This window comes from Oncorhynchus tshawytscha, linkage group LG13 (assembly GCF_018296145.1).
Source record: "Oncorhynchus tshawytscha isolate Ot180627B linkage group LG13, Otsh_v2.0, whole genome shotgun sequence".
In the NCBI taxonomy this organism is placed as follows: domain Eukaryota; kingdom Metazoa; phylum Chordata; class Actinopteri; order Salmoniformes; family Salmonidae; genus Oncorhynchus; species Oncorhynchus tshawytscha.
Genome location: NC_056441.1, coordinates 79,141,541 through 79,157,752, shown reverse-complemented (window position 1 = coordinate 79,157,752; position 16,212 = coordinate 79,141,541). Strand labels below are relative to the sequence as shown.

Genomic DNA, 16,212 nt, shown 5'->3' with positions numbered 1-16,212 from the left:
GTCCTATTCCACACTTGTACGAGTATGTATTAATAAGCATGTGTGAATCGGAAAGGTGTTTTTGTTGCGTATCCTAACTCGACCCTGAGACACCCTCACAGAGTGGGGTCAAAGCCAGGGCCTGCCATTATCAACGGTGACCTTGGTACAAGTAAGTCCCTTGCTCTAGGGAACATGGACAGATTTTGATCCTATCGGCTCAGGGATTCAAATCAGCTACCTATCGGTTACTTTAAGTGCTAGGCCCCCCTAGGGGTGTGTGTGTGTATGTGTGTGTGTGCGTGACTCAGCCGTCCACGGTGACAGTGGAGGTGAGTCGTCTATCTCATGCTGAGAGGGGTGCTGAGGGGAGAACAATGGTTCATTGATTTCAACCAATCACTGAGTCTATACTGAGCAGAAAGCCTTTTCAATGCATTCATACCCACCGAATATGGTAGGCTATAGCTATACAAAGTTACCGATTGCACACCAGGCATAGATTAATATTATATGCATTGCAAATGTAAGTCTTAGCATATACATTAGCCTATCAGCTTCACAGGCTTAATGACAAGTGTTCTGTTGTAGCCAAATGCATTCTGATGTGCTTGGTTGGAATAGAAAGCCACTGCTCTTTTTGCCCACTGTGGCCAACACTCTTGGCTCACACATTTGTGTAGACCTCTGGTACAAACTAAAACTGAATGAGCTGAATGTCGTGCTAAAGTTGTATAGTTCAAAACGTTTCAAACAAAAACAGTAAGTATCCAGTAGCCTAGATAGTCTACAGTCTTCCCTGGTTCTCAGTGTGGTTTCAGCACCATGGACAGCGGCAGGCTAATGCTGCGTGTGAAGTTAAACAATTATTAGACTATTCACTCTGGAATTCCTTTAGCTACGCTCTGGGTTGAATGAAGGCCAGCGCCCACACCGATAGGAGGCTATGGTCATTGAGGGACCGGAGACAGATTCTTTCCGTTTAACTCCGTGACAAATAGCCGTTTCTCTCCGTGATCCCAACCCGTATGTCAGTCTGTCGGTTTACCGGCGGCGCTGACGATTATGAATGAGGAGCCAGACACAGTTGATGCCAGAAAAGAAAACACGCGTTTTATTCGATGAATTCTCTCTCTCAACTCCCGCTCATTCAGAGACTCCGGACTCCCGCTCCTTCATCTACATTCGCGGCTCTGCGAGGCAGGGGGCTTGTTTAGCCGTGCACTCTAATGGGTGTGAGGAGATGGATGGGAAAAACTGCGCAGGGTGGGGGTTAGGGTTGGAGCCCATTGGTGCGTGCAAATAACACGCATTTACAGTGGGAAAGAGAGAGAAGGAGAGACAGCGAGCGCTTTGAGGTGGAATCAAATTCCGTACACAACTCACGTAGGGGGTAGCCTATGCGTTAGTCTACGTGTTTAGGCGTACTTATCAAACTATAGAAACCCAAAAAATAGTGTTTAAAAAGAATTGCCTCTGTCACCGGTGAAGGGACACGAGCCTATAAAAGCACCTGAATCGCCTTCACAATTGCCACAGCCCCGCCGTTAATGAAAACTCCGCGAAGGATGATCCCCTTTCCGCTCTCTAAACCAGACTAATCCTTATCAAAAGAGCTGTTTGATTTACCGCAATGGCTAGTTAAAGAAGACGGGGTTGGAAGAGATATATTGAAGGAGGGGTAGAGAGAGAGAGAGAGAGAGAGAGAGAGACAGAGAGAGAGAGAGAGAGAGACAGAGAGACAGAGAGAGAGAGAGAGAGAGACAGAGAGACAGAGAGAGAGAGAGACAGAGAGACAGAGAGAGAGAGAGAGAGAGAGAGAGAGAGAGAGAGAGAGAGAGAGAGAGAGAGAGAGAGAGAGAGAGAGAGAGAGAGAGAGAGAGAGAGAGAGAGAGAGAGAGAGAGAGAGAGAGAGAGAGAGAGAGAGAGAGAGAGAGAGAGAGAGAGAGAGAGAGAGAGAGCGCATGTCCAATCCTTCCATGCAGGCTGTAGACGCTCCTCACCACTGGCGAGTTGTTCTCTCTGTCTTTTCCTTCTCGCGCTCTCTTCCACCCATCTTGCGTGTGCTCGGTTTAGTGTTTACCGAGCCGGACAGAGCTCTCTCCAGCGGTAGCGGACACTGCGGGGGAACAAAACCACTATGGATTGCTAAAACTCGGGCTTATTTTTCTCTTTTCCCACCTTCTCTCTCGCCTTGTTTCCTCCTCCTCCATGTCTCTCCACAGTTTTTAAGGGACGGAAAATGAGGATTATTTACCCGCACTTTGTCGGGGTGTTTTCCGCCCTTTGGGGGCTAGCGACTGGGGCTTTCCCCAGCAGTGTTCAAATAGGTGAGTAGGCTAAGACCTTTAAAAATAGACACTTCTTATAGCCGGGGTTTAAATGAGTCATAAATTGTTTTCATCCCCAATCATGTTTATTTAATAAAGAGGATTTACATTGCCAATATTTCTGATAACTAAGTGGCCTACAGAGGGAAACGCTTTCTGTTTGGCTGATGTGTCTCAGGTGATTATTCATAATTGTGGTAATTGTTTTCCTGCTGTCGGAGATGGAGGTTAAACGGTTCTCTCTCCCCCCCCTCTCTCTCTCTTTCTCTCTCTCTCTCTCTTCCCCTCTTTCGCGTTATTTGTAATTTTCAAACGGGCATCCTGCGCTCATTATTGTTTTAGGGCGCTTTGTTCCTTACCGTGCTGTTCTGAGTCAGATCGCTACTGCATCATCTTCCCATGCCATACATAGCAGTATAACCCTGGCTATCGATCCGAGCCCGAATCGTTCAGCCGGGACTAGACCCGGATCAGAGTTTCTATTAAACATGATCCACTGCCCTGAGATAGTTGTATACCCCATCCTATAACAGTCCTACACACATGCACGCACACAGACACACACACAGTGCTCTGTTCTGGAGGTGTGTGTTAATGTATGCTCCGCATCACTCCTTGTGAGGTACAGGAGGAGAGGAACTGTAATGAGACACTGGTCTCTGACTCTTTCTCGTTCCTTTCACTGAGCTGCCGATAAAGTTAATACGCGAATATGGTCTGCTGGATACACACACACACACACACACACACACACACACACACACACACACACACACACACACACACACACACACACACACACACACACACACACACACACACCTCCACATCCCTCAAACCCTATCTGCCTGTTAACTTGAGAAAGTATTTGCATATCGCTTCAATACACATAAGTGGAACTTAAGGCAGAGGAAAACCAATTTCTTGGGGAATATAAAAATATCATGCAATGTTACAATGCCTTGGAAATAGACTTCGTACTGTAGTTAATGTACCGCAAATGGGCCGACCAACCAGTGCTCCCGCACAGTGGCTAACCGGGCGTGTGTGTCCCACCAACCCCTCTTTTACGCTACTGCTTCTCTCTGTTCATCATATATGCATAGTCACTTTAACCATATCTACATGTACACACTACCTCAATCAGCCTGACTAACCAGTGTCTGTATGTAGCCTCGCTACTGTATATAGCCTCGCTACTGTATATAGCCTCACTACTGTATATAGCCTCGCTAATGTATATGTCTTTTTACTGTTGTTTTATTTCTTTACTTACCTATTGTTCACCAAATATCTTTTTTTGCACTTTTGGTTAGAGCATGTAAGTAAGCATTTCACTGTTGTATTCAGAGCACGTGACAAATAAACTTTGATTTGATTTGAGTTACTGTAGTTACTGCCGTTAATGCTTCTGTTGCACAACTGTTGTATGTTTTGAATTACATGTCATGTGAGGTGATTTTTGGGATGTTTGTGAATGACATGTCATTTGTGGTGATGTTTGTGAATCACATGCCATTTGAGGTGATGTTTGGGATGTTTGTGAATGACATGCCATTTGAGGTGATGTTTGGGATGTTTGTGAATCACATGACATTTGAGGTGATGTTCGTGATGTTTGTGAAGGACATTTGGAGGTGGTTGCTCTGCTGCCTTCTCCATTCCTCACTCCTCCCCTGTCATCATTTCCCCTCTCTCACACCTCCCTGACATCTGTCACTTTACCCTTCCTCTCCCTCTCTCTCTCACACTCCCCAAAACTTTCCCTCTCTTCATCTGTCAAGTTACCCTTCCATTCCCTGTCTCCATCTCTCATTTTAGCCTTCCTCTCCCTCTCCCTCTCTCACTCTCCACACGTCTCTTCATCTGTCACTTAATCCTTCCTCTCCCTCTCTCTCTCACCCTCCTTGCCACTTTCCCTCTCTTCATCTGTCATTTTACCCTTCCTCTTCCTCTTTTTATATTATTATAAAATGTTTTAGCCCTTTTTCGTGATATCCAAATAGCAGCTATTTGGATATCTGCAACTCCCGTAGGGACTCAGGGGAGAAGAAGGTTGAGAGGCATGCGTCCTCTGAAACACGACCCCGAAAAGCCACATTGTTTCTTGACACACTGCTCACTTTACCCAGAAGCCATCCGCACCAATGTGTAGGAGGAAATATGTACACCTGGCGACCGAAATCAGCATGCATGCGCCCGGCCGCCACTAAACGCGATGGGACAAGGACATCCCAGCCGGCAAAACCCTCCCTTAGCCCTGACGATGCTGGACCAATTGTGTACTACCTCATGAGTATCCCGGGTAAGGCTGGCTGCAACACAGCCCGTGATCGAACCCGGATCTGTAGTGACGCCTCTAGCAATGTGATGCAGTGCCTTAGACCACTGCGCCATTCGAGAGGCTCTTCATCTATCATCTTACCCTTCCTCTATCGCTTTCCCTCCCAGCCACTCTTCCTCTCTCCATCTGTCATTTCACTTTACCCTTCCTCTCCCTCTATCTCTCACCCTCATGCCACTCTTCATCTGTCACCTTACCCTTCTTCTCCTCTATCTCTCACCCTCACGCCACTCTTCCTCTCTTCATCTGTCACCTTACCCTTCTTCTCCTCTATCTCTCACCCTCACGCCACTCTTCCTCTCTTCATTTGTCACCTTACCCTTCCTCTCCCTCTATATCTCACCGTCACGTCACTCTTCCTCTCTTCATCTGTCACCTTATCCTTCCTCTCCTTACCCTCTGTCATACTCTGGTCTTTTTGATGTCTCTCTGTCATCTTTCTCTGTCTCTCTCTCTCTCTGTCTTAATCTCACACTTTCTCGCTACCCCTCTCTCTCCTCTGTCCTACTCTCTCCCTATGTCTCTCTCTCTCCCCCTCTATCCCCCTATTTTTCAGAATCCCCCACGGGTGCACGTCTTTGTTCTTGCCCTAGCACTAGAAAGCTTGATGATGAGTTGGCTATTTGAATCAGCTGTGTAGTGCTATGTCAAAAACCAAAATGTGCACCCAGCGGGGGCCCCAGGACCGAGTTTGGGAAACCCTGTGCCAATGAAGCACAGTTCAAAACCAACTGTCTTTCTCCTCATCTATAGGTGGTCTATTTATCAGGAACACAGATCAGGAGTACACAGCATTTCGACTGGCTATCTTCCTGCACAACACCAGCCCCAATGCCACGGAGGCTCCATTTAACCTTGTACCCCATGTCGACAACATTGAGACAGCTAACAGCTTTGCCGTCACAAATGCCTGTGAGTACAACCAGATAAGAGTTGTGTGTGTGTGTGTGTGTGTGTGTGTGTGTGTGTGCACTCAAACCTTGTACCACACTCATGGAGTGTCAGCTATCAATCAGGAGTTAGAGGTCTATATGAGGCTGTCATTCACTATAGAAGGATGGGCAAGGGGGTGCCAAGGGGTTGCTCTGAGATGAGGGAGGTCTATGTGATGTCATCAACGTCTAGACCCCTCAGGAAGTACATCTGTACTGGGAACATAATGGAGTCTCCATGGATCTCCTCTTGGTGAATGGAACTGAATGGAACTATTCAGTTCTATTGTTCCATGTGGACTTCCTTGTCTTTCTTATGAGATAATCTCTATCTAAACCTTCTTTAAATCATCCCCAGAGTTGTGTGTCATATTGAGGCCCAATAAAAATGTTTTCTACGGTTAAGCCAGGCTAATTTCCATCATGTTGAATTTGGCCCAAGGACTAAAGCTCTGTGGTTAATTTGGCAAATTGAAGCAAGAGTAACAGCGGGAAATGAAAGACAATAGCATTTACTGGCTTGGAATAGATTATCGAAAAAAGCAATGGGAGAAGGAAATGAAGTGTGGTTGTGTGTTTGTTGTGCTTTGAATAAGGATGCAGCTGTTGACTTATCGAGACCAAATTTGTCAAAGTCATCCTCAACTACCCTCTCTCGCTAGCTGCTACTGCTACTGCTGAGGGCAGCTTTTTTATTTCTATATGAAGAACTGTTGGTGACTTCCCTCTGACTGTAGAAGGCTGTGACTGGGCCAGCCTGACCACTAGAAATAGACTTCAATTTTAGACATTTGAAAAGGTCCTGAGAACGTGGATATATGCCTCCCTCTGCGCTCACAAAAAAAAACTAAATATTGTCCAGCACTGGGCACAACCTGGTGATGCTCAGAGATGGAGCACGCTGCTTAGACCACCGTGCCGCCACAGTTCACTATGGTCTGTCTGTCTGTCTCTCTGTCTCTCTGTCTCTCTGTCTGTCTGTCTGTCTGTCTGTCTGTCTCTCTGTCTGTCTGTCTCTCTGTCTCTCTCTCTGTCTGTCTGTCTGTCTCTCTGTCTCTCTCTCTGTCTGTCTGTCTGTCTCTCTGTCTCTCTCTCTGTCTGTCTGTCTGTCTGTCTGTCTGTCTGTCTGTCTCTCTGTCTGTCTGTCTGTCTGTCTCTCTGTCTCTCTGTCTCTCTGTCTGTCTGTCTCTCTGTCTCTCTGTCTCTCTCTCTTAGACTGTGTGAAAGTTGGATAGTTACAGACTAGTGTTCCACAGTAAACCAAAACTTCGGTACTTTTTCAATACGAGATCATGAAAAACGTTTTGTTACTAGAATTGTTGTTAACTTCGGTAATTCATTCAAATGTGCCTTGCGTCATCTACTGATTGAGACAGGATGAAGTCTGTCCATCAGTGCAGCTGATGTCCCCTTATAGCGCGAGTACACCGTGTCTGCAATGTTGCAACTGTTAATTACTGTACGCAGAACAATGTCCATTACAGGCTACAACACTTTCAACGCAAGAAGATACCGGTAGCTTCCGGCTTTGTTGGCTAACTTTCCGTGCTAGCGTACATCTGAAGCTAACACCAATTTACTACCCAAGTCCTTTTTTGTTCCAAACAAATTGCTCACCAAACTATATCGCAAAATATGCTAATTTCAAAGCTGACTGTCACCAAAAACCTTATTCATTCATTTCCCTCCCTCGCCTCAGTCAGGTTTATCATTTTTATTTTAATTGCACAAAACACCAGTATACATACAGGAAGTATACAAACAAACAAACAAACAAACAAACAAACAAACAAACAAACAAACAAGAACAACATGTAAGGCTGTAAAGTAACAAAATGTGTAAAAAGTAAAGGGGTCTGAGTGATTTCTGAATCCACTATATATGCTATATGCTAAAAGGGATAAAACAAAGTACAGATTATAAAACAGACCTTAAAAGACACGCATGTATTGACTGTTTTTATAGTTTTCTTATTTGAAGAATGTAGAATGATCTTAATGTACTGCTCAAACTGCTTATAGAAAACAAGGAAGAGTGGTTATTTATTAGTGATTTTACATGTATTTATATGACATTTATAATGACATTTCAGAGGTTACATTGTTTTTCTTTAGTCTTATTGCAGTTAAAAGAAACACAGCAGCACATTCTCCCATATTAAACCAAAATCATCAGGAATATGAGCAATTATACATCTAAAAATATCTTGCCATAATCTCTTTACAAGTAGACAATGTCAAACTAAATGGGAAACAGTTTCTGGATGCTGAACACAAAAAAGTACAATTAATATGAATGTCTTTTTTGAGTTTCTTCAGGTAATGATTCACAGGTTAATACTTCTGGATAACTCTGAAAGAGACCTTTCACCGTGTTAACAAGCAGGTATTTGTGTGGTAATAACCAAACCTTTTTCCAACAAATACTATTGACAAGTGTATCCCAGTATGTTGTGACATAAGGAATAGATACAACATCCTTTTAAAACAAAGCAGGTATTGTTGTTCTGAGGGAGCAAGAAGAAACACATGTTTACTACTGAAGAGTCAACTGGACTAAACAAGGGTATCTCAAGAAGGTGTGGTCTGGTTACACCTCTAAACAGCATGAGAGTCCAAGATGGAAAAGCATCAAATACTATGGCCAACTCTCTTGGTGTAACGGGGATATTGTAAAGAGATCAAAATTCCTTGAGTAACAACCCGTAGGCATTAAAACGTTTACTCACCAGTAGGATGTGATTATCAAACCCAGTCTTAAAAAAACAAATAATTGTTCCTATGCAAAATATCCTATTTGTTCCAAATGAAATAGCTATATTTATTAATGACCATGCTACGAACACTTGTCTATGAAAAGCAAGTCATTTGGTAAGAGTCTTATCAATGTTATAGTTACAAAGCAATATCAAATCAAAGCGACCAAAACAGAAGAAGATATGGGGATGTGGGATAAAATTATCTTAAAATTATTTTTAGCGCAATTTATCATAAAAAATATTGTTCAAAGTAGGGAAATCCCCAAAATGTACTCTCCAAAAAAGGAAACTTTACTCTGCAAATATCTGTAATTTCAAACCTTTCTATAAACTGCCTCAAACCTGTATTCAAAGAAGTTCTCTGTCTCAGAGGCCATCTATCAATACAATTATTCAGAGCAATATTAAAATCCCCTACAAGTAAAGCATTAGAGAACTTGGTTAGCCAATGGAAAACATGCGTTTCCAAAGATTCAAGTAAGTCATCATTTTCAAGTTTGGAATTGAACCCATAAATGTTGGTAGTAATAATGAGGATGTTGTTGTAGTTGATAACAGGACAAGGAAAGTGACCAGAAGGGTCACAGTCGGAGTGCAAAATACTTCCACTGAACTGATTCCTTAGAGTGATGACTACAACGGAACCATCAGAACCATGAGAGGTCATTAAGGAAGGTCATTAAGTCATTTCCACACTGGGATCTCCAGACATCAGTAGAAACAATTGGTTTAAAGCTGTTTGGCAAATATAATAAGGCTTGGTGCTCCACATTCTATCTAGCATTGAGTCAGTCACGTCTCTCCTGTCTCTCTCCCGGTGTGTGTGAATGACGTCATTACGTCTTAAAGAGGTCTTATAAAAGATGAGATTGCTTCTTCTATGCAAATATCCCAAATGGAAAGGAAACAGATTTGTCAGCTGTAGTCCCATGAAATCAGCCCAAAACTACAACTCAATGCATTCACACACTCCTATTGAATATGCATTCACCTGTACTGTGAATGGACCTAGGCTACATCTTAATTTACCCAGTTTATCAATAGAGATTTAAAATTCAAATAAATGATTACCTTTATGTTGTTTTGTTGTTAGATTGGTAAGAACTGTTTAAAAAATTGGTTAAAAAGAAGAAACGTGGCTGTCTCTGAAATATTGACCTCAAACATGTCAAATGCAATGAAACTGAAGTCAAAAGATCAGTCTAGTTTGATATCGTTTTTCTATCGTGATGGTTTTGAGTAGCGTGATACCAAACCTGGTATAAGGCATTGAAGTAAAAATGCTGGTATAGTGAAAACAATATTACACACTGGCTGTCATACTGTGTGTTGTCCTGGGCTGGGCATTGGCTTGGCTGTGGTGTGTGTGTTGTCCTGGGCTGGGCATTGGCTTGGCTGTGGTGTGTGTGTTGTCCTGGGCTGGGCATTGGCTTGGCTGTGGTGTGTGTGTTGTCCTGGGCTGGTCATTGGCTTGGCTGTGGTGTGTGTTGTCCTGGGCTGGGCTGGGCATTGGCTTGGCTGTGATGTGTGTGTTGTCCTGGGTTGGGCTGGGCTGGGCCTTGGCTTGGCTGTGATGTGTGTGTTGTCCTGGGCTGGGCATTGGCCTGGCTGTGGTGTGTGTGTTGTCCTGGGCTGGGCATTGGCTTGGCTGTGGTGTGTGTGCTGTCCTGGGCTGGGCCTTGGCTTGTCTGTGGTGTGTGTGTTGTCCTGGGCTGGGCTGGGCCTTGGCTTGGCTGTGGTGTGTGTGTTGTCCTGGGCTGGGCTGGGCCTTGGCTAGGCTGTGGTGTGTGTGTTGTCCTGGGCTGGGCATTGGCTTGGCTGTGGTGTGTGTGTGTTGTCCTGGGCTGGGCTTGGCTGTGGTGTGTGTGTTATCCTGGGCTGGGTATTGGCTTGGCTGTGGTGTGTGTGTTGTCCTGGGCTGGGCCTTGGCTTGGCTGTGGTGTGTGTTCTGTCCTGGGCTGGGCTGGGCATTGGCTGTGGTGTGTGTGTTGTCCTGGGCTGGGCTTGGCTGTGTGTGTGTGTTGTCCTGGGCTGGGTATTGGCTTGGCTGTGGTGTGTGTGCTGTCCTGGGCTAGGCTTGGCTGTGGTGTGTGTGTTGTCCTGGGCTGGGCCTTGGCTTGGCTGTGGTGTGTGTTCTGTCCTGGGCTGGGCATTGGCTGTGGTGTGTGTGTTGTCTTGGGCTGGGCATTGGCTTGGATGTGGTGTGTGTGTGTTGTCCTGGGCTGGGCATTGACTTGGCTGTGGTGTGTGTGTGCTGTCCTGGGCTGGGCCTTGGATGGGCTGTGGTGTGTTTGCTTTCCTGGGCTGGGCATTGGCTGGGCTTTGGTGTGTGTGTTGTCCTGGGCTGGGCTGTGGTGTGTGTGTGTGTGTTGTCCTGGTCTGGGCTGGGCTGTGGTGTGTGTGTTGTCCAGGCTGGGCTGTGTGTGTTGTCCTGGGCTGGGCTTTGGCTTGGCTGTGGTGTGTGTGTTGTCCTGGGCTGGGCATTGGCTTGGCTGTGGTGTGTGTGCTGTCCTGGGCTGGCCCTTGGTTGGGCTGTGGTGTCTGTGCTTTCCTGGTCTGGGCATTGGCTGGGCTGTGGTGTGTGTGTTGTCCTGGGCTGGGCTGGGCTGTGGTGTGTCTGTTGTCCTGGGCTGGCCTGGGCTGTGGTGTGTGTGTTGTCCTGGGCTGGGCTGGGCTGTGGTGTGTGTGTTGTCCTTGGCTGGGCTGGGCTGTGGTGGGTGTGTTGTCCTGGGCTGGGCCTTGGCTTGGCTGTGGTGTGTGTGTTGTCCTGGGCTGGGCATTGACTTGGCTGTGGTGTGTGCTTTCCTGGGCTGGGCTGTCCTGGGCTGGGCCTTGGCTGGGCTGTGGTGTGTGTGCTTTCCTGGGCTGGGTATTGGCTTGGCTGTGGTGTGTGTGCTGTCCTGGGCTGGGCTTGGCTGTGGTGTGTGTGTTGTCCTGGGCTGGGCCTTGGCTTGGCTGTGGTGTGTGTTCTGTCCTGGGCTGGGCTGGGCATTGGCTGTGGTGTGTGTGTTGTCCTGGGCTGGGCTTGGCTGTGGTGTGTGTGTTGTCCTGGGCTGGGTATTGGCTTGGCTGTGGTGTGTGTGCTGTCCTGGGCTGGGCTTGGCTGTGGTGTGTGTGTTGTCCTGGGCTGGGCCTTGGCTTGGCTGTGGTGTGTGTTCTGTCCTGGGCTGGGCCTTGGCTTGGCTGTGGTGTGTGTGTTGTCTTGGGCTGGGCATTGGCTTGGATGTGTTGTGTGTGTGTTGTCCTGGGCTGGTCTGGGCCTTGGCTTGGCTGTGGTGTGTGTGTTGTCCTGGGCTGGGCATTGTCTTGGCTTTGGTGTGTGTGTTGTCCTGGGCTGGGCATTGGCTTGTCTGTGGTATGGGTGTTGTCCTGGGCTGGGCTGGGCATTGGCTTGGCTGTGGTGTGTGTGCTGTCCTGGGCTGGGTATTGGCTTGGCTGTGGTGTGTGTGTTGTCCTGGGCTGGGCATTGGCTTGGCTGTGGTGTGTGTGTTGTCCTGGGCTGGGCATGGGTTTGGCTGAAGTGTGTGTGCTGCCCTGGGCTGGGCTGTGGTGTGTGTGTTGTCCTGGGCTGGGCTGGGCTGTGATATGTGTACTGTCCTAGGCTGGGAATTGGCTTGGCTGTGGTGTGTGTGTCGTCCTGGGCTGGGCATTGGCTTGGCTGTGGTGTGTGTGTTGTCCTGGGCTGGGCCTTGGCTTGTCTGTGGTATGTGTGTTGTCCTGGGCTGGGCTGGGCCTTGGCTTGGCTGTGCTGTGTGTGATGTCCTGGGCTGGGCCTTGGCTTGGCTGTGGTGTATGTGTTGTCCTGGGCTGGGCTGGGCATTGGCTTGGCTGTGGTGTGTGTGTTGTCCTGGGCTGGGCATTGGCTTTGCTGTGGTGTGTGTGCTCTCCTGGGCTGGGCTTGGCTGTGGTGTGTGTGTTGTGCTTGGCTGGGCATTGGCTTGGCTGTGGTGTGTGTGTTGTCCTGGGCTGGGCATTGGCTTGGCTGTGGTGTGTGTGTTGTCTTGGGCTGGGCTGGGCATTGGCTTGGCAGTGGTGTGTGTGTGTTGTCCTGGGCTGGGCTGGGCTGGGCCTTGGCTTGGCTGTGATGTGTGTGTTGTCCTGGGCTGGGCATTGGCTTGGCTTTGGTGTGTGTGTTGTCCTGGGCTGGGCATTGGCTTGGCTGTGGTGTGTGTGTTGTCCTGGGCTGGGCATTGGCTTGGCTGGGGTGTGTGTGTTGTCCTGGGCTGGGCATTAGTTTGGCTGTGGTGTGTGTTGTCCTGGGCTGTGCTGGGCATTGGCTTGGCTGTGGTGTGTGTGCTGTCCTGGGCTGGGCATTGGCTTGGCTGTGGTGTGTGTGTTGTCCTGGGCTGGGCATTGGCTTGGCTGTGGTGTGTGTGTTATCCTGTGCTGGGCATGGGCTTGGCTGTAGTGTGTGTGTTGCCCTGGGCTGGGCTGTGGTGTGTGTGTTGTCCTGGGCTGGGCTGGGCTGTGGTATTTGTACTGTCCTGGGCTGGGCTGGGCCTTGGCTTGGCTGTGCTGTGTGTGTTGTCCTTGGCTGCGCTGGGCCTTGGCTTGGCTGTGGTGTGTTGTCCTGGGCTGCGCTGGGCATTGGCTTGGCTGTGGTGTTTGTGTTGTCCTGGGCTTGGCATTGGCTTTGCTGTGGTGTGTGTGCTGTCCTGGGCTGGCCTGGCTGTGGTGTGTGTGTTGTCCTGGGCTGGGCATTGGCTTGGCTGTGGTGTGTGTGCTGTCCTGGGCTGGCCCTTGGCTGGGCTGTGGTGTCTGTGCTTTCGTGGTCTGGGCATTGGCTGGGCTGTGGTGTGTGTGTTGTCCTGGGCTGGGCTGGGCTGTGGTGTGTCTGTTGTCCTGGGCTGGGCTGGGCTGTGGTGTGTGTGTTGTCCTGGGCTGGGCCTTGGCTTGGCTGTGGTGTGTGTGTTGTCCTGGGCTGGGCATTGACTTGGCTGTGGTGTGTGCTTTCCTGGGCTGGGCTGGGCTGTCCTGGGCTGGGCCTTGGCTGGGCTGTGGTGTGTGTGCTTTCCTCGGCTGGGCATTGGCTTGGCTGTGGTGTGTGTGTTGTCCTGGGCTGGGCATTGGCTTGGCTGTGGTGTGTGTGTTGTCCTGGGCTGGGCTGGGCATTGGCTTGGCTGTGGTGTGTGTGTTGTCCTGGGCTGGGCTGGGCCTTGGCTTGGCTGTGATGTGTGTGTTGTCCTGGGCTGGGCATTGTCTTGGCTTTGGTGTGTGTGTTGTCCTGGGCTGGGCATTGGCTTGGCTGTGGTGTGTGTGTTGTCCTGGGCTGGGCATTGGCTTGGCTGTGGTGTGTGTGTTGTCCTGGGCTGGGCTGGGCATTGGCTTGGCTGTGGTGTGTGTGTTGTCCTGGGCTGGTCTGGGCCTTGGCTTGGCTGTGGTGTGTGTGTTGTCCTGGGCTGGGCATTGTCTTGGCTTTGGTGTGTGTGTTGTCCTGGGCTGGGCATTGGCTTGTCTGTGGTATGGGTGTTGTCCTGGGCTGGGCTGGGCATTGGCTTGGCTGTGGTGTGTGTGCTGTCCTGGGCTGGGTATTGGCTTGGCTGTGGTGTGTGTGTTGTCCTGGGCTGGGCATTGGCTTGGCTGTGGTGTGTGTGTTGTCCTGGGCTGGGCATGGGTTTGGCTGAAGTGTGTGTGCTGCCCTGGGCTGGGCTGTGGTGTGTGTGTTGTCCTGGGCTGGGCTGGGCTGTGATATGTGTACTGTCCTAGGCTGGGAATTGGCTTGGCTGTGGTGTGTGTGTCGTCCTGGGCTGGGCATTGGCTTGGCTGTGGTGTGTGTGTTGTCCTGGGCTGGGCCTTGGCTTGTCTGTGGTATGTGTGTTGTCCTGGGCTGGGCTGGGCCTTGGCTTGGCTGTGCTGTGTGTGATGTCCTGGGCTGGGCCTTGGCTTGGCTGTGGTGTATGTGTTGTCCTGGGCTGGGCTGGGCATTGGCTTGGCTGTGGTGTGTGTGTTGTCCTGGGCTGGGCATTGGCTTTGCTGTGGTGTGTGTGCTCTCCTGGGCTGGGCTTGGCTGTGGCTGTGTGTGTGTTGTGCTTGGCTGGGCATTGGCTTGGCTGTGGTGTGTGTGTTGTCCTGGGCTGGGCATTGGCTTGGCTGTGGTGTGTGTGTTGTCTTGGGCTGGGCTGGGCATTGGCTTGGCAGTGGTGTGTGTGTGTTGTCCTGGGCTGGGCTGGGCTGGGCCTTGGCTTGGCTGTGATGTGTGTGTTGTCCTGGGCTGGGCATTGGCTTGGCTTTGGTGTGTGTGTTGTCCTGGGCTGGGCATTGGCTTGGCTGTGGTGTGTGTGTTGTCCTGGGCTGGGCATTGGCTTGGCTGGGGTGTGTGTGTTGTCCTGGGCTGGGCATTAGTTTGGCTGTGGTGTGTGTTGTCCTGGGCTGTGCTGGGCATTGGCTTGGCTGTGGTGTGTGTGCTGTCCTGGGCTGGGCATTGGCTTGGCTGTGGTGTGTGTGTTGTCCTGGGCTGGGCATTGGCTTGGCTGTGGTGTGTGTGTTATCCTGTGCTGGGCATGGGCTTGGCTGTAGTGTGTGTGTTGCCCTGGGCTGGGCTGTGGTGTGTGTGTTGTCCTGGGCTGGGCTGGGCTGTGGTATTTGTACTGTCCTGGGCTGGGCTGGGCCTTGGCTTGGCTGTGCTGTGTGTGTTGTCCTTGGCTGCGCTGGGCCTTGGCTTGGCTGTGGTGTGTTGTCCTGGGCTGCGCCTGGCATTGGCTTGGCTGTGGTGTTTGTGTTGTCCTGGGCTTGGCATTGGCTTTGCTGTGGTGTGTGTGCTGTCCTGGGCTGGCCTGGCTGTGGTGTGTGTGTTGTGCTGGGCTGTGGCTTGGCTTGGCTGTGGTGTGTGTGTGCTGTCCTGGGCTGGGCATTGGCTGTGGTGTGTGTGTTGTCCTGGGCTGGGCATTGACTTGGCTGTGGTGTGTGTGCTGTCCTGGGCTGGGCCTTGGCTGGGCTGTGGTGTGTGTGCTGTCATGGGCTGGGCATTGGCTGGGCTGTGGTGTGTGTGTTGTCCGGGGCTGGGGTGGGCTGTGGTGTGTGTGTTGTCCTGGTCTGGGCTGGGCTGTGGTGTGTGTGTTGTCCTGGGCTGGGGTGGGCTGTGGTGTGTGTGTTGTCCTGGGCTGGGCTGGGCTGTGGTGTGTGTGTTGTCTTGGGCTGGGCATTGGCTTGGCTGTGGTGTGTGTGTGGGAGGTTAAAACAGTTGTCCTGCTGCAGATGAAGTGTGTCAGTAGTAACCTGGGCTCTGGGCCTGTTCTTAGTCTTAATGATCCACTCTGATGAACCTGTGTGTGTGGCGCAGCAGCGGTGGATTAGTGTCTTATTGTCTGAGCTGGAGAAAGGACTCTGCTGGAGATCCACTGTCTTCTTCCATTACCATTCTCTCTCTCTCTCTCTCTCTCTCTCTCTCTCTCTCTCTATCTCTCTATCTCTCTCTCTCTATCTCTCTGTCTGGGGGAGATGTTAGGCAGAAGATGTCTGGAGTTTAAGTTAATAAGATTTAATAAGATTTGATAAGATTTGATAAGATTTGCCAGTGCACTTTAGATAGGGAGGAGACATTGGTTGATGGCAGAAAAGATGACAGGGTATCTCTCCAGTCACAGTAACAAGGTCTCTCTCCATTCACAGTAACAGGGTCTCTCTCCAGTCACAGTAACAGGGTCTCTCTCCATTCACAGTAACAGGGTCTCTCTCCAGTCACAGTAACAGGGTCTCTCTCCAGTCACAGTAACAGGGTCTCTCTCCAGTCACAGTAACAGCGTCTCTCTCCAGTCACAGTAACAGAGTCTTTCTCCATTCACAGTAACAGGGTCTCTCTCCAGTCACAGTAACAGGGTCTCTCTCCAGTCACAGTAACAGCGTCTCTCTCCAGTCACAGTAACAGAGTC

The 16,212-nt window shown here is 49.7% G+C and overlaps 1 protein-coding gene across 4 annotated transcripts in view; it reads left to right on the top strand.

Moving 5' to 3' along the window:
- The first annotated feature begins 1,972 nt into the window (after positions 1 to 1,972).
- LOC112267285 (glutamate receptor, ionotropic, AMPA 4a) overlaps positions 1,973 to 16,212 on the top strand; it is a 154,393-nt gene continuing 140,153 nt past the window's right edge. For all 4 annotated transcript variants that reach the window (XM_042296395.1, XM_042296392.1, XM_042296394.1 and 1 more), the window contains exons 1-2: positions 1,973 to 2,309; positions 5,407 to 5,565. In XM_042296395.1, the coding sequence (XP_042152329.1) occupies positions 2,222 to 2,309; positions 5,407 to 5,565 (247 nt within the window). In that variant the 5' untranslated portion in view covers positions 1,973 to 2,221. The remainder of the gene's footprint in view (positions 2,310 to 5,406; positions 5,566 to 16,212) is intronic.